This window comes from Dipodomys spectabilis, unplaced genomic scaffold (genome assembly GCF_019054845.1).
Source record: "Dipodomys spectabilis isolate Male_0828 unplaced genomic scaffold, ASM1905484v1 ptg000360l, whole genome shotgun sequence".
NCBI lineage: Eukaryota > Metazoa > Chordata > Mammalia > Rodentia > Heteromyidae > Dipodomys > Dipodomys spectabilis.
In genome coordinates, this window is record NW_024871037.1 from 3,891,316 (window position 1) to 3,907,718 (window position 16,403).

The 16,403-nt window shown below is 48.3% G+C and overlaps 1 protein-coding gene across 3 annotated transcripts in view; it reads right to left on the reverse strand.

The window, feature by feature from the left end:
• Pik3r4 (phosphoinositide-3-kinase regulatory subunit 4) overlaps nt 1-14,785 on the reverse strand; it is a 64,533-nt gene extending 49,748 nt beyond the window's left edge. For all 3 annotated transcript variants that reach the window (XM_042666005.1, XM_042666004.1, XM_042666003.1), the window contains exons 1-4: nt 14,687-14,785; nt 10,363-11,136; nt 6,547-6,680; nt 4,804-5,386 (exon numbers count right to left, since the gene is read on the reverse strand). In XM_042666005.1, the coding sequence (XP_042521939.1) occupies nt 4,804-5,386; nt 6,547-6,680; nt 10,363-11,095 (1,450 nt within the window). In that variant the 5' untranslated portion in view covers nt 11,096-11,136; nt 14,687-14,785. The remainder of the gene's footprint in view (nt 1-4,803; nt 5,387-6,546; nt 6,681-10,362; nt 11,137-14,686) is intronic.
• Between the last annotated feature and the right edge of the window lie 1,618 nt (nt 14,786-16,403).

The window sequence follows — 16,403 nt, forward strand, 5'->3', positions numbered from 1 at the left end:
TTTTCATCATACTTGTAACTTTTCCCCCTGATTCATTTTGGGTTTGGTTTGTTGCTGGTGGTGGTAGCTTTTTTTTTTTGGGGTCCGGTCGTGGGGCCTGAACTCTGGGCCTGGGCGCTGTCCCTCAGGTCTTTAGCTCAAGGCTAGCACTTTACCACTTGAGCCACAGCGCCACTTCCGGCTTTTTATTTTTCTGCTTGTGTGGTGCTGAGGAATCAAACCCAGGGCCTCATGCATGCAAGGCAAGCACTCTACCACTGAGCTACTTTCCCAGCCCTGGTGGTAGCTTTTGATTTTGGGGTTTTCTCTTCTTTCTTTTTCTAGGTCTGAGACTAGAACTCAAACTCAATACCTGATGCTTTGGCTAGAACTCTACCAGCTGAGCCACACCTCCAACCTCTCTTTTCTTTTGAGGAAGTTTCTTTATGAAGCTCAGATGGGCCTTGAACTTGAGATCCTCCTGCTGCTGCCTCCTAAGTGCTGAAATTACAGCCCATACTCCCTAAATCTTTTTTTTTTTTTGTCAGTTATGGGACTTGAACTTTGGGCCTTGAGTGCTGCCCCTCAGCTCTTCAGCTCAAGCAAGAGCTCTACCAGTTAAGCCAGTGTCATTTCCAGTTTTCTGGTGGTTTATTGGAGATAAGAGTCTCATAGACTTTCCTGCCCAGGCTGGCTTTGAACCACGATCCTCAGATCTCAGCCTCCTGAGCGGCTAGGATGACAGGCGTAAGCCACTGGTGCCTGGCTCCCTAAATCTGTATAGACAGAATCATCATGGAGGGAAAGTAGGACTTTCATGTTAGCATTTAGTCAGATTGTTAATAATTAACCTCATTTCTCTGCCTGCCATAATCTCCAAACTGCCAGTTTTCACAATCTATGCTTACTTCTCCATGTGACTCTCTAGACACATACACTTGAAAGTTCTCTTTACACAAGATATGATTCTATATCTGTCATGAAAGAGAACACTGTAAAGGAAAAATAAAATCTGGTTCTCAACTTTTCTACTGACATGTATGATTTAGTCACGCTTAATCACACAGGTTCAGTCTCTTGAACCTGTGTAGAGGCTGCTTCATCATGCGCTAGCCCGAGACAGAACACTTGGGGGGGGGGGGGGGCGGGGTGCAGGCATGGATAGTGGGTTGTGGGTGCTCACTACAAAGGCCCAGGAAACCAAAGCAAATGGACTGCTTCAAAGCTCAGGTCTAGTCTAGCGGTGCTAAGGGATGAGAACCAGACCACACACGGGTGGGTTAAATTATTTGGCCTTTCCTAACCTTCAAGGTACAGATAATGTAACAGTTATTACTCAAGGTGGTTGCAAGATTAACTTGAAAGATACCACAACAGGCCCAGCAGCAATACTGTGTAGCAGACGCTATTACTTCCACGCTGGCTAGTGGAAACTGGATGTCCGTGATCATGGAACGCCGACACATCAGAACTTATTTAACACAAGTGAAAACAGGTAAGATGCACTGAGCCTGAAGGAGGGTCCTCAGAGTCTAGTAAGAGGCACAGCTTAGCCGGGCGCAGGCGGCTCCAGGCTTGTCATCCAAGCTACCTAGGAGGCTGAGATCTGAGGATCGTGGTTTGAAACCAGTGGGAGCAGGAAAGTCCGAGAGACTCTTTATCTCCAATTGGGGGGGGGGGGGGGGTCCAGTGGGAGAGCAAACGAAGGAGTCACAGACATTGTCCAGGAAGAATTATACTCATTACTTATGAAATTGTAAGCCCTCTGTATAACACCTCAATAATTAAAATACATATATATTTTTTAAAAAGCAGAATTGGATCTATGATTTAAGTGGTAGAGTTCAAGTCCCAACACACACACACACACACACACACACACACACACGCACCCACACACCCACGCACGCACGCACGCACATAAAAATAAACTTTATTTTTTGCTAGTCTCAGGGCTTGAACTCTGAGCCTGGGCACTGTCCCTGAGCTTCTCTGGCTCAAGGCTAGAGCTTGACAATTAAGTCACAGCACCACTTCCAGCTTTTTCTGCATATGTGATACTGAGTAACTGAACCCAAGGCTTCATGTGTGCAAGCAAGTACTCTACCACTAAGCCACTTGTTTTTAAAAACTGTTACATTATTTTGTCTGGCTCAATCATTTATATTTGTCGATTATAAATATGCTTGTGATAAAAATCTGATGCATCTGGGCTGGGAAGGTAGCTCAGTGGTAGAGCGCTTGCCTTGCATGCATGAGGCCCTGGGTTTGATTCTTCAGCACCACATAAGCAGAAAAATAAAAAGCTGGAAGTGGCGCTGTGGCTCAAGTGGTAGAGCGCTAGCCTTGAGCTGAAGAGCTGAGGGACAGCGCCCAGGCCCAGAGTTCAGGCCCCACGACCAGACCCAAAAAAAAAAAAAAAATCTGATGCATCTTAAAGAATCCTGGTTTTATAGGTGTAAAGGCTTAAAGTCTAATCTACATCATTATGAAAGGCAGGAACCACAACTAACCAAATATACATTGAGTTAAACTGAAGTAACACCACGTGAAAGAAAAGTGCTCACTACAACCAATGCCTCTGAAGATGTGGCTAGGCCTAAGGCTGGTCTCCAGAGACTGTGTTTCACAATAACTAAGCATGCTTCTTTCCAAACGATGATAACAGCAACACACACACACACACACACACACACACACACACACACACACACACACACACACACACACACACACACACACACACACACACACACACACACACACACACACACACACACACACACACACACACACACACACACACACACACACACACACACACACCCTCCCCCCCAACGTCCAAAGACTGAAGAGCAGAAGCTGTAGCTTCCACTGTGTTAGAGGTGTATATTATAGACTTATGCAAATGTTCCAGTATGGTTTCCTGAAATGCAGAACACAGGCAGAACACTGCAGCACAAGCAGAAGCCACTCTTCCATAGCATGAAGCGGCTGGAGGGACCTCCAAATACAGAGCACAGTAAGCCGGGCTCTTTCTTTTTTTTTTGGTCAGTCATGGGGCCTGACCTCTGGGCCTGGGCGCTGTCCCTCAGCTCTTCAGCTCAAGGCTAGAGCTGTACCACTTGAGCCACTTCTGGCCTTTTCTCCTTATGTGGTGCTAAGGAATCGAACCCAGGGCCTCATGCATGCAAGACAAGCACTCTATCACTGGGCTACCTTACTAGCCGGCCAGGCTCTTTCAACATTAAAGTCATTCAACAAAATTCATTTTTTTTTCTTTCTTGTCTGTTGTGGGGCTTGAACTCTGGGTCTGGGCGCTGTCCCTAAGCTCTTCAGCTCAAGGTTAGCACTCTACCACTTGAGCCAAAGCACCACTTCTAGTTTTCTGGTGGTTCATTGGAGATAAGAGTCTCACAGACTTTCCTTACCTGGGCTGGCTTTGAACTGCAATCCTTAGACCTCAGCCTCCTGAGTAGCTAGGATGACAGGCACGAGCCACTGGTGCCTGGCTTTTTGCTTTTTACAAGTCCTGGGGCTTGAACTCAAGGCCTGGACACTGTCCCTGAGCTTCCTTTTTTGATCAAGGCTTGCGGTCTACCGCTTGAGCCACAGCTCTACTTCCGGCTTTTTCTGATTATGTGGTACTGAGGAATTGAACCCAAGGCTTCATGCATGCTAGGCAAGCACTCTACCACTAAGTCACGTTCCCAGCCCAAAATTCATCTTTTTTGAACAGCAACACAATGTTGTACACTACAACTGAGAGTCAGACAAGGGCATCTATTAATGGTTTGTAAAGGCTCAGAGACACTAGATTAGAAGCACGTACTTAAAAACATGAGTCGTATTCCAAGTTAAATGTGATACTGCCATTAAAACTACACAATTCTTCTGTACTGTATACGTTTTCACTTGAGAGATCTGATCACTTCAAATGTAAAAGAACAGGGCTGGGAAGGTGGCTCAGTGGTAGAGTGCTCGCCTAGCATGCATGAAGCCCTGGGTTTGATTCCTCAGTACCACAAACACAGAAAAAGCTGGAAGTGGCGCTGTGGCCCAAGTGGCAGAGCACTAGCCTTGAGCCAAAGAAGTTCAGGGACAGTGCTCAGGCCCAGAGTTCAAGCCCCAGGACAGACAAAAAAAAAAAAGGTTAAAAAAAATACATAGAGGTTGGGTCCCAAGAATATATTATATTATTAAAAATGTACACACAGGGCTAGGAAGGTGGCTCAGTGGTAGAGCGCTTGCCTTGCATGCCTGAGGCCCTGAGTTCAATTCCTCAGCACCACATAAGCAAAAAGAAAAAAGCCGGAAGTGGCGCTGTGGCTCAAGTGGTAGAGCGCTAGCCTTGAGCTGAAGAGCTGAGGGATAGCATCCAAGACCAGAGTTCAGGCCCCACGACCGGACCCCCCCCCAAAAAAATAAATAAAAATAAAAATGTACACACAGCCAGACATCAGTGGCTCATGCCTGTAATCTTAGCTTCTCAGGAGGCTGAGATTTGAGGATCGCAATTCAAAGCTGGCCCAGGCAAGGAAAGTCCGTGAGACTCTTTATCTCCATTGAACCACCGGAAAGAAAACCAGAAGGGGCGCTGTGGCTCAAGTGGTAGAGCGCTCCCCTTGAGCTGAAGAGCTGAGGGACAGCACCAAGCCCAGAGTTCAAGCCCCATGACCAACAAAAATAAATAAAAATGTACATACAGTTTAAAGAGCAAAGCTCACACTTAGGATTCCCAAAGAAGTCAGAAACACAGGCAGTAGGGAAATCATGGTCATTAACGTTAATAGTGCAAGTATCTAGTTCTGCAGAACCCCTTACCAGCGTAGGCCAGCCTCACGATGGTGGCGTCGTCCTGGGCTAGGTGGGCTATGCCTGGCAGAATGTACTCTGGGTAGATATTGACATCATTCCGAGGAACTTCTTTCACAAGGGCAAGCACTTTGGTCAGCGTCCTCAAGGCTTCTGCTCGTACCCGAGGGACAGAGTCGTTGCTGAAGTGCAAAAGATACGGAGTGATCCGATCTAGAAGGATTTCCACACTTAGCCTGGGAGCCAGGTGGAGGGTGAGCTCCAAAGCGGCCAGCTTGGAATCGCAGTATTTGAGAGTCTGTAGGCAGGACGTTATCACGGACACCAAAATCACCAGCCCGTTCTCCTTTGGCTCTCCGTCGGCTTTGTCTGGTAGATCAGGTCCACAGAGGTTGTGAATAATGTTGCCCAAATCCTTCCGTATAACCAGAATACGCTCATCTGCAGAGAGGAAAGTTTCCTTGGCGAACTGGGCCATGTAAGGCTGAAGGAAGGTATAAAATACCTCAGGGAAGGCGTTGCCACGTTGCTGTTTTAAGTAATCTTCAGCCTGTAGACGTTTATCTGGCTCACGATGGATCATCTGAGTAACCTATATAGAAGGGGAGGGAGACAAGGAATAAAAACAGATTTAAGGAGAGGAAATTAGGGTGGGAAGGTGGCTCAAGTGGTAGAGTGCTTGCCTAGCAAGCATGAAGCCCTGGGTTCGATTCCTCAGTATTACATACACAGAAAAAGCTGGAAAGGGCACCGTGGCTCAGTGGTAGAGAGCTAGCCTTCAGCATAGAGAAGCTCAGGGAAAGTGCGTAGGCCTTCAGTTCAAGCCCCAGAACTGGCAAAAAAAAAAAAAAAGGAGGAAATTAAACCAGATCAAGTTTACACAGGGAATGTACATGTGTTTAAAGATTTGTGAGGTTAATTCTGATTCCTCTCAATAGTCACCTGAGGGCTGGGAAGGTGGCTCAGTGGTAGAGCACTTGCCTTGCATGCATGAGGCCCTGGGTTTGATTCTTCAGCACCACATAAGCAGAAAAACCTGGAAGTGGCATTGTGGCTCAGTAGAGCACTTGCCTTGAGCCGAAGAGCTGAGGGACAGCACCCAAGCCCAGAGTTCAGGCCCCATGACGGACCAAAAAAAAAAAAAGAAAAAGCTGGGCGCCGGTGGCTCACACCTGTAATCCTAGCTACTCAGGAGGCTGAGCTCTGAGGATCAAAGTTCAAAGCCAGCCCGGGCAAGAAAGTCCGTGAAACTCTTATCTCCAATAAACCACCAGACAACCAGAAGTGGCGCTGTAGCTCAAGTGGTAGAGAGCTAGCCTTGAGCTGAAGAGCTGAGGGACAGCAATCAGGCCTAGAGTTCAAGCCCCACGACCAACCAAAAAAAAAAAAAAAAAGGTCACCTGACAAATCTCCTTTAACAATCTAAAAACTAAACAATACAAAACTCTACTGCTGGGCACCAGTGGTTCACACCAGCAATCCTAGCTACTCAGCAGGGTGAGATCTGAGGAATGTGGTTCAAAGCCAGCCTTGTCAGGAAAGTCCAAAAGACTCTTATCTCCAACCAATCAGCAGGGGGGGGAAAAAAAAAAAGCCAAAAATGGAGATATAGCTCAAGTGTAGGGTACCAGCCTTGAGCAAAAAAGCTAAGGAACAGAACCCAGGCCCAGAGTTCAAGCCCTAGTTCCAGCACGAAAAAAAAAAAAAAAAAAAAGGAAATAACTTCACAGCAAATGTTTATAATATACTAACCAACTCTCTGATGCTACGATCTTCAATTTTATTCAGCACTTGTTCAGGGAAGAAATGTCCATTTCTGTATGCCAAAAGTTGAGAGAGATCGAACAATGGTACGCCTTCTGTAAATAGTTCAGCTATCACACAACCTGAAAACAGTGGATAAAAAGTACATTAGAGCTCATGCTGGTGGCTCATGCCTGTATCCTAGCTACTCAGGAGGATGAGAGTTGAGGGTCATGGTTCAAAGCTAGCCAGAGCATGAAAAGCCCGTGAGACTCTTAGCTCCAATTAGACAGCAAAATGCTGGAAATGGGGCTATGGCTCAAGTGGAAGGGTGCTAGTCTTGAGCAAAGACACTCACGGGCAGTGCCCAGGGCCTGAGTTCAAGCCCCAGGACCAGCACACATACACCAAAGAATTAAAACATTTAAAGAAACAAACATTAGAAATGAAATTCATAGGCTTGACACTTGTGGCTCACGCCTGTAATCCTAGCTCCTCGGGAGGCTGAGATCTGAGGATTGAGGTTCAAAGCCAGCCCAGGCAGAAAAGGCCTTTCTGAAACTCTTACCTCTAATTAACCACCAGAAAACTGGAAGTAGAGGTATGGTTCAAAGCGGTAGGGTGTTATCATTGAACAAAAGAGCTCACAGGCAGAGCCCAGGCCCTGAGTTCAAGCCTAATGACCGACGACAAAAAAAAAAAAAAGAAAAGAAAAAAGGAAAAGAAATGAGATTCATGAGATCACACAATACAACTCAGAATTCAGGAAACCCAAAAAACTCAAAATGCAAAACCAAAATGAAACGAATTAAAACGTATTGTGTAACATGCAACTGTAATCAAGCAGATGTCTCCAACTGCTTGACCAGCAGTTTCTAAAGTCCCTGTTAAAACTTTGAATGACTTCCCAGTTCTAGAACTTAAAATGGCAGCCAGGAAACCTAGAGGTACGATAAAGAGCAAGCCAAACCATGGCAACATTTACTGATTTATCAGTCCTGTCGACGAGGCCTTCCCCTGCCCAGCCTCTGGGTTCTGAGAAAACCTGCATCCACGCTGCTGCTTCTCGTGGTCTGTGTGTGAGGTACTGTCTGTGACAAGATGCACCTTTTTTCTCCTGAGGCAGGAGACCAATGATCTGAACAAATTCTGGCTAGAATCTTACTCCCTGGACTCCAGTTCCCACCTATTTCCTAGTTATGTCCCTAAAGTCCATCCGAATCTCCAACTCAGCTTTCTTCACCCCTCCTTTTCGTATTATCTTTGAACGGCTGTACAAACGAGTTGCCGTTTAATGAAGCAGTGCATGAATACTGATCATCTTGATCAGTGTCGCCTCTTACAATTTTCTCATTGAACCCCCCCGCCCCCCACAGCATTCCCCCTTAATTTTGGAGTACATGCAATTTATTTTTTGCCAGTGCTGGGGCTTGAAATAAGGGCCTGGACATTATCCTCAAGCTTTTTTGGCTCAAGGCTAGCATTCTACCACTTGAGCCACAGCGCCACTTCTGGTTTTTTTCTGTTTACGTAATACTGAGGAATCAAACCCATGGCTTCATGCATGCTAGCCAAGCACTCTACCACTAAGCCACATGACCAGCCCTAAAATCAATTCTTGACTGCATTCTCCCCCACGTCTCCTCTTCCTTTACTTACCCCTCCTGACTTGGTCCCAATTTCCCCTCTTGAAAGTATCCTGGTGCTTTTGTTTTGTTTTGTATCGGGCTTGGGGCATGAACTCTGGGCCTGGGTGCTGTCCCTCAGCTCTTCAGCTCAAGGCAAGCGCTCTACCACTTGAGCCACAGCACCACTTCTGGCCTTTTCTGGTGATTAACTGGAGTCTCACAGACTTTCTTGCCTGGACTGGCTTTGAACCACGATCCTCACATCTCAGCCTCCTGAGTAGCTAGGATGACAGGAGTGAGTCCCCCCGGGCACCTGGCTATGGTGCTCATTTTGTTGGGCTTTGACTTCGTCTAAGGAATGACATTATTTAAGCTCTCCCCAGAGTCTACCATGTTTCAGTTAATACATGTCACCACGTGCATACCTCCCCTTGTGTTTCCTTATAGATTTATAGGCAAGCAAATTCTAGCTGCAGAGGAAGGTTTAGAAGCAAATTCTAGCTACCACAAAGGAGGCTTACTTCGCTTATATACCAGACCTTGCTAGCCAACTACCTGCAGCATATCTTCTCCTAGACCCTCCAGCTTAACCTCCATCTTCTCCCACTCTGGCCCCCTCCCCTCTTGCGCCTCCGTCAGGCCCACAATCAACACCCACCGAGGAAAGGAGGCAGAGTGTTCCCCACTGCATCTACCAATCACAGAGTCCTAGCAGAAGCCAGACACCATTATGCAAACACTCCAGTGAAGATGCTTTCTCAATACGTGTCCGCCCTCCCCTATGTTCCAGCGTAAACACCCTTTTTAGAAGGTTCAAGGTGAACTTGGTACCTGACACCTCCACTCATTGGCTGCAGTTCTACTTCATGCCTCCAACCCCCTCAGGCATAAGCATTTTGAAGAGGGTCCATACATTATCCATCTGCGTTACTAGCACTTTTTTTTTTTTTTGCCAGTCCTGGGGCTTGAACTCAGAGTCTGGGCACTGTCCCTGAGCCTCTTTGTGCTCAAGGATAGTGCTCTACCACTTGAGCCACAGAGCCACTTCTGGCTTTTTCTGAGTAGTTGACGATAGGAGTCTCATGGACTTTCCTGCCCAGGCTGGTTTTGAACCATGATCCTCAGATCTCAACTGCCTGAGTAGCCAGGGTGACAAGTGTGAGCCACGGACGCCCGGCTATATATTATCCATCTGTGTCGTCAGCACTTCTAAGCATTCAAAAAACAATTTTAACTGGTAGTTAGAGTCAGGATTTCATGCTCTACCACCTGAACTATGCCCCAGTGCTTTATTTATTGGTACCTTTACTTTTCCAGGAGGGTCCTGTGTGCATGTCTGGGCCCAGGCTGCACAGTAACTGGCCTCCTTACACTTCCCACACAGCTAGGCTCACAGGTGAACACTACCTGGCTCTTTTTGTTGTTGTTATTGTTGTTGGTCATGGAGCTTGAACTCTGGGCCTGGGCGCTGTCCCTCAGCTCTTCAGCTCAAGGCGAGCGCTCTACCACTTGAGCCAATGAGCCCACTTCCGGCTTTTTCTGCTTATGTGGTGCTGAGAAATCGAACCCAGGGCCTCATGCATGCAAGGCAAGCACTCTACCGCTGAGCCACCTTCCCAGCCCCACTACCTGGCTCTTGACTTAGATGCAGTGTCACACGTATGCCTAGGGCTGGCCTTGAACCATGATCTTCCAGATTACCACCTCTAGAGTAGGTAGGATTACAAGTATGAGCCACCTGCTTCAACCATTTTTGAACAGTTAAATGAGTGAAATCCTTTTTGCATTTTCTTAAACGTGTCCCATAAATGATGCAACTATCTAAATTAATAGAGTCTGAGACAGAACCAAATAATTTCCAAATGTTTGTCAACTCTTAAAAAAGCTACAGTTGTTTTTTGTTGTTGCTGTTGTTGGTTGTGGGGCTTGAACTCTTGGGCCTGGGCGCTGTCCCTCAGCTCTTTAGCTCAAGGCGAGCGCTCTACCACTTGAGCTACAGCACCACTTTCAGTTTTCTGGTGGTTTACTGGAGATAAGAGTTTCACAGACTTTCCTGACCGGGCTGGATTTGAACTGAGATCCTCAGACCTCAGTGTCCTGAGTAGCTAGGATGACAGGCGTGAGCCACCAACACCTGGATTACATTTCTGTTTTGACCATTGAAGACACATCAATCTCCAAGCCACCATGCAGTTACCTGCTGAAAAGATGTCCATGGCTCGCTTCAACTCTCCTCTTGTTCTCTGGTTGCTATTTAAGTCTACCAGCGGGGTGGAAGCGTCTCTCATGTACTCCAGCTCAGTGGCAAACATCCCACCGTCAACGAAACGTTCCGGGGCGATGTAGCACGTCCTCCTCCGGGAGGTGTCGAAGAAGTAGTTGAAATCGGCTGGGTTGTCCTCTGGGAGGTAAGTGGGCTTGAAACTGGCAAAGTCGGTGAGGAGAACCCAGTTCCAGCTGGTCACCATCACGTTCTCCGTCTTGATGTCGCCGTGGCGGACTCCGGATTTGTGCGCCTGGTCCACGGCGGTGAGGATCTGGAAGGCGATCCAGCGCTTCTCGATGTTGTTTAGGAACGGCCGGGTGCTGATGCGGTCGTAGAGATTGTCCCGCACGTACTGCCGGAACAGCATGGCTGCTTTCTCAGAGGCTTTCTCTGCGGCTTTCTGGAAAGGGAGGCAGTTCTGGGCTGAGTGAAGCCTGATTTTGAGCTCCTCCAGCTCTTGCTTATAGCTGGTTAAGGGCAAGGTGGGGTCCTGAATCGCAAAGACCTTCACCACCACCAGGCCCTCACGGTGCTTTGCTCGAGCCACTTTAAAAAACCGAGTGCTTCCCAGGCTCTTGTCATATTCGAAGTCGTGGATGTCTGAGAAATAGCTCTCCACAGAGAGGATCTGGGAAGGAGCAATGCCAGCAAGTTGATTTCCCATAATGGCAAGTATCACTGGATCATTCAGTAAGGTTACAATGCCTATTTAAGAGAAAGAAAATTAAGAGAATTGAAATAGAGGAAAATACAATGGAAAATAAGGCTATCTAGCAACATCTGGAAAGTCCATTTCAGACACACTTATCTGGCGTTTTTGGTGTTTTCTTAAAAACTTTTTATTGGTCATGGGGCTTGAACTCAGGGCCTGGGTGCTGTTCCTGAACTCTTACCACTTTGAGCCACAAGGCCACTTCCAGTGGCTCACTGGATATAATCTGAGTCTCAGACTTTCCTGACCAAGTGGACTTTGATCCTTAGACCTCAGCCTCATGAGTAGGTAAGATTACAGGTGTAAGCTACTAGCTCTGGGCGTTTATCTTGTTACTTTATCTAAAAGGATGCTATAATTGCATACCCTCACCCCCACCAAGGGCTGAACAACATTTACATAGGTCCCTCTAGCCAACTGCTGGTGGCTCTGTAACCCTAACTACTCTGGTAGCTGAGATGTGGAGACTGACAGTCTGCTTGGTGTTTTGTTTTTTTTTTGCTGGTCCTGGGGCTTGAACTCAGGTATTGTTGTTGAACTTCTGTGCTCAAACCAAGTGCTCTACGACTTGAGCCACAGCGCCACTTCTGGCCTTTTCTGTTTATGTGGTACTGAGGAATTGAACCTGGGGCTTCATGCGTGCTAGGCAAGCACTCTACCACTAGGCCACCTTCCCAGCCCCAAGAGACTGACAGTCTGAAACCAGTGTGGGCAGAAAAAAGAAATCTGAGGCTCCAACTCCAAATAGCCAGCAAAATGATGGACTGGAAGCATGGCTGAAGTGGTAGGGCACCAGCCTTGAGAAATAAGCAAGCAGAGCCTGCATTCTGGCATAAAATTAATCAATTAATCATAAAGGTCCCTCTAACATTAAGCTGACAATGTTATTCAGATTTGCTGGTATGGGGATTGAAAACATGAATGAGCCTTTTTACTCAAAGTTCAGTACTGAATTTGGGGGATGTGAGAGTCTTCAAAATACTGTGTATGAGTCAGCCCTTGTCCAAGAAAAACAAACACACAAGCACTCCTTCTGAAAAGAAGAAACAATTTAACAGCTAAAACTAAATCACCTGATACACAAAGGCCATTTACAGCCTGGTGGATGTCTCACACTGGTAATCCTAGCTACTCAGGAGGCTAAGATCTGAGGATCACAGGTCTAAGCCAGCTGTAGCAAAGTAGTCCCTGTGAGACTCTTATCTCAAATAAACTACTCAAAAACAGGAGTGGCTGTAGCTCAAGAAGTAGAGTAGCAGAGCACAAAGAGAATCAGAGACAGTGCCCAAGCCCTGAGTTCAAGCCCCACAACTGACAAAAAAAAAAGTCCAGCTACTCAGGAGACTGAGATCTAAGGATCGGTGTTCAAAGCTAGCCGGGGCAGGAAAGTCCGAGGAACTCATCTCCAAGAAAAACACCAAAAAACCGGAAGTGGTGTTGTGGCTCAAGTGGTGGAGTGCTAGCATTGAGCTGAAGAGCTCAAGGACAGGGCCCAGGCCCAGAGTTCAAGCCCCAGGACCAACAACCAAAAAGAAGGGGGGGGGGGGGGAGTTGAGGGGGGAGGGGAGAAGAAAGAAAGAAAAAATAGAAAAGAACGATCTTGCCCCATGCTGGTGGTTCATGCCTGCCATCCTAGCTACTCAGGAGACTGAGATATGAGGATAGTGGTTCAAAGCCAGCCCGGGCAAGAAAGTCAGTGAGACTCTTATCCCCAATTATTCGCCGAAAAAGCTGGAAGTGGCACTGTGGCTCAAGTGGTAGAGTACTAACTTTGAGCAAAACAAGCTCAGTAGGGCTGGGAAGGTGGCTCAGTGGTAGAGCACTTGCCTTGCATGCATGAGGACCTGGGTTCGATTCCCCAGCACCACATAAGAAAAAAGAAAAAAGCCGGAAGTGGCGCTGTGGCTCAAGTGGTAGAGCGCTAGCCTTGAGCTGAAGAGCTGAGGGACAGCGCCCAGGCCCAGAGTTCAGGCCCCATGACCGGGCCCAAAAAAAAAAACAAGCTCAGTACACAGAGTCCAAACCCAGAGTTTGAGCTGCTGGACCAAAAAAAGAAAGTCCATTTAGTTGGAACATTTTGTAAACCCCTGTGAAAATATGAAGCAGTGGTTCACACCCATAATCCTAACTTCTCAGGAGGGCTGAGACTTGTGGCGATTTAAAACTAATCCAAGCCGGGCGCTGGTGGCTCACGCCTGTAATCCTAGCTACTCAGAAGGCTGAGATCTGAGGATCGCGGTTCAAAGCCAGCCGAGACCGTGAGACTCCTATCTCCAATAAACCACCAGAAAACAGGAAGTGGCGCTGTAGCTCAAGTGGTAGAGCGCTCGCCTTGAGCTGAAGAGCTGAGGGACAGCGCCCAGGCCCAGAGTTCAAGCCCCACGGCCGACAAAAAAAAAAAAAAACTAATCCAAGCAGGACAAACACTATAGGACATTCCATCTCCAATGAACCAGCAGAAGTCCACAAGTGCAGGTGTGGAGCGGGTAATAGAGCACCAAAACAAAAACAAACAAATAAAAACCAGAAATCAAAGAGTGTGAGGTCCCTGGGTGTGGGAAGGTGGCTTAGTGGTTGAGAGCTTGCCTGGCATGCATGAAGCCCTGGGTTCCATTCCTCAGTAGCACATACACAGAAAAAGCCAGCAGTGGTGCTGCGGCTCTCAAGTGGTAGTGCGCTCGCCTTGAGCCAAAGCAGCTGGTGACAGCGCCCAGGCCCTGAATTCAAGCCCTAGGACTGGTGAAAACAAAACAAACAAGAATATGCTTAAAAAAAAAAAAGTCATTTGATCCCAGGAAGAATTAGCCTAAGAGCCACAAAAGCCAGTCTCTCCTAGGGCCCTTGCAGCCTAATTCCAACATGCCACCCCAGCCCACCCCCCCCCAAGCAGGGGTCCAGCCAAACTTTTGTTTTTTGTTTTTTTGGGGGCGGGTCTGGTCGTGGGGCCTGAACTCTTGGCCTGGGTGCTGTCCCTCAGCTCTTCAGCTCAAGGCCAGCGCTCTACCACTTGAGCCACAGCGCCACTTTTGGCTTTTTTACTTTTTGCTTCTGTGGTGCTGAGGAATCGAACCCAGGGCCTCAGGCACGCGAGGCAAGCGCTCTACCCCTGAGCCACCTTCCCAGCCTTCCAACCAAACTTTGGAACAGGAAACTCTGCCAGAATGACAAACCCTGTTGAGAGACCACCACCCACACGGGTCCCAAGTAATCCTCACCAGCATTTTGCAGCAAACCAGCCTCTCCACCCCCCCCGCCATCTTCCTCTCCCCACCTGAGGCTTTGCTCTCCCACCCACATCCACCTAGGCCTCTGGGAAAGTTCTAGAAGAGGCTCTTCCTTCAAAGGAAGGAGGCAGGGTGTGGGAAGGGGTTGTTGGGGGGGGGGTGTATGTGAAGAAAGCAACCCCCCCCAATAACCAGGAGCCGGGGTGGGGGTGGTGCGGAGCCCAGGCCCCACCCCCCACCCTCTCCCCCCGGGGACCCCCTCCCCCGTCCCGGGCGTGGGGGGGGAACCTCGCGTTCCCGGGACTCTGGTTCCTCTTACATGAGTCGCTGCACCCCCGCGGACCCTCCTCGGGGGTGAGGGAGGTGACGGGTGCGGACGCTGGAAGGAGACACAGCGCAGCGCACCAGTTCCAGCAAAAGTCAACGCCGAACTCCCGGGGAAAAAGCCGCGGGCTGACGCCACTTCCGGCGGCGGAGCGGAAGTGACGCGCGCGCGTGAGGAGGCTTAGGGAGGAGCGGCCCTCGGGAGCTGGTTGCTAGGAAACCGGCGAGGGGCGTGGCGGGGCTGCGCCCGTGAGGAACCAATGAGGTGCTTGCCTTCCTTCCCCCCTCCCCCCTCCAGCCTTTCCCCGCCCCCTGGAGGGTGTGGCCTCGGCTCAGCCCCGCCCTTCCTTCCCAGCGCGGGGAAAACCTAGAGGCTGGAGCCGCGGGTTCAAACCCTACCACCTCACGAGGTCCGGATTCTGCAGCCTTACACAGGAAAGGTTATTCCCCACCACGGAATAATTTTCAGATGTGGTTCGTGAGTTCTTGTAGGGTCTTTGGTGGTGGTAATGTTGGGGCCTTCCATTTCCCAAGTATAGATCCCACTTCCCTCCCCCACACCCCCCCCAGGAAAATACCCCGTTCTCAGCGTTTAACCACCTACCCATTAATTAAAATATAGTATTTAAGGGCTTGGAAGGTGGCTTGGTGGTAGTAGAGTGCTTGCCTACCATGCATGAAGCCCTGGGTTCGATTCCTCAGTACCACATACACAGAAAAGGCCAGAAGTGGTGCTGTGGCTCAATTGGTAGAGTGCTAGCCTTGAGCAAAAGAAGCTAAAGGATAGTGCCCAGGTCCTGAGTTCAAGCCCCAGGACCAGCAAAAAACAAACAAAAAAACATGCAGGACCAAGTGGCTCATAACCTGTAATCCTAGCTCATCACGAAGCTGAGATCTGGGCTGGGAAGGTGGCTCAGTGGTAGAGCGCTTGCCTTGCAAGCCTGAGGCCCTGGGTTCAATTCCTCAGCACCACATAAGCAGAAAAAAAAAAGCCGGAAGTGGCGCTATGGCTCAAGTGGTAGAGCACTAGCCTTGAGCTGAAGAACTAAGGGACAGCGCCCAGACCCAGAGTTCAGGCCCCACAAGCGGACCAAAAAAAAAAAAAAACAAAGAAGCTGAGATCTGAGGATCACCATTCAAAGCCAGCCCCAAGCAGGAAAATCCATGAGACTCTTATATACAATTAAACAGCAAAAAGCCAGAGTAGAGCTATAGTTCATATGGAAGAGCACCAGTCTTGAGCAATAAGAAAAAAGTCTAATGGATAGCACCCAGACCCTGAGTTCAAGCCCAGTACACACACACACACACACACACACACACACACACACACACACCAGACTAGCTCAGAAAAGGTTGGAAAGTATGGCTCAGTAATTGAACATCTTCCTAGCAAACATGAAGGGCTGAATTCAAACCCTACAACTGCCCAAAATTAGATAAAGGGATGTAAAAAGTAAGACCATCCAACATCCAGTCTCAACCAACATTTCCCTTGCCCACTTGTGTGATGGAGTCTGGGTAAACTAAATACTTGTTTGTCTAGTCTTCCTTATGCTCAAGCATAAGCTCAATGATCTATAAGGAGAAATCTGCTGGTAATACTCATTTTACATTTGGACCTTCTGCCAGCTTTGAATGCAGATGTGATGTCCAGAGCTGCAGTAGCCACTATGTGATCATAGTTAGACACCTGAGGAAAAGGTAAAGTA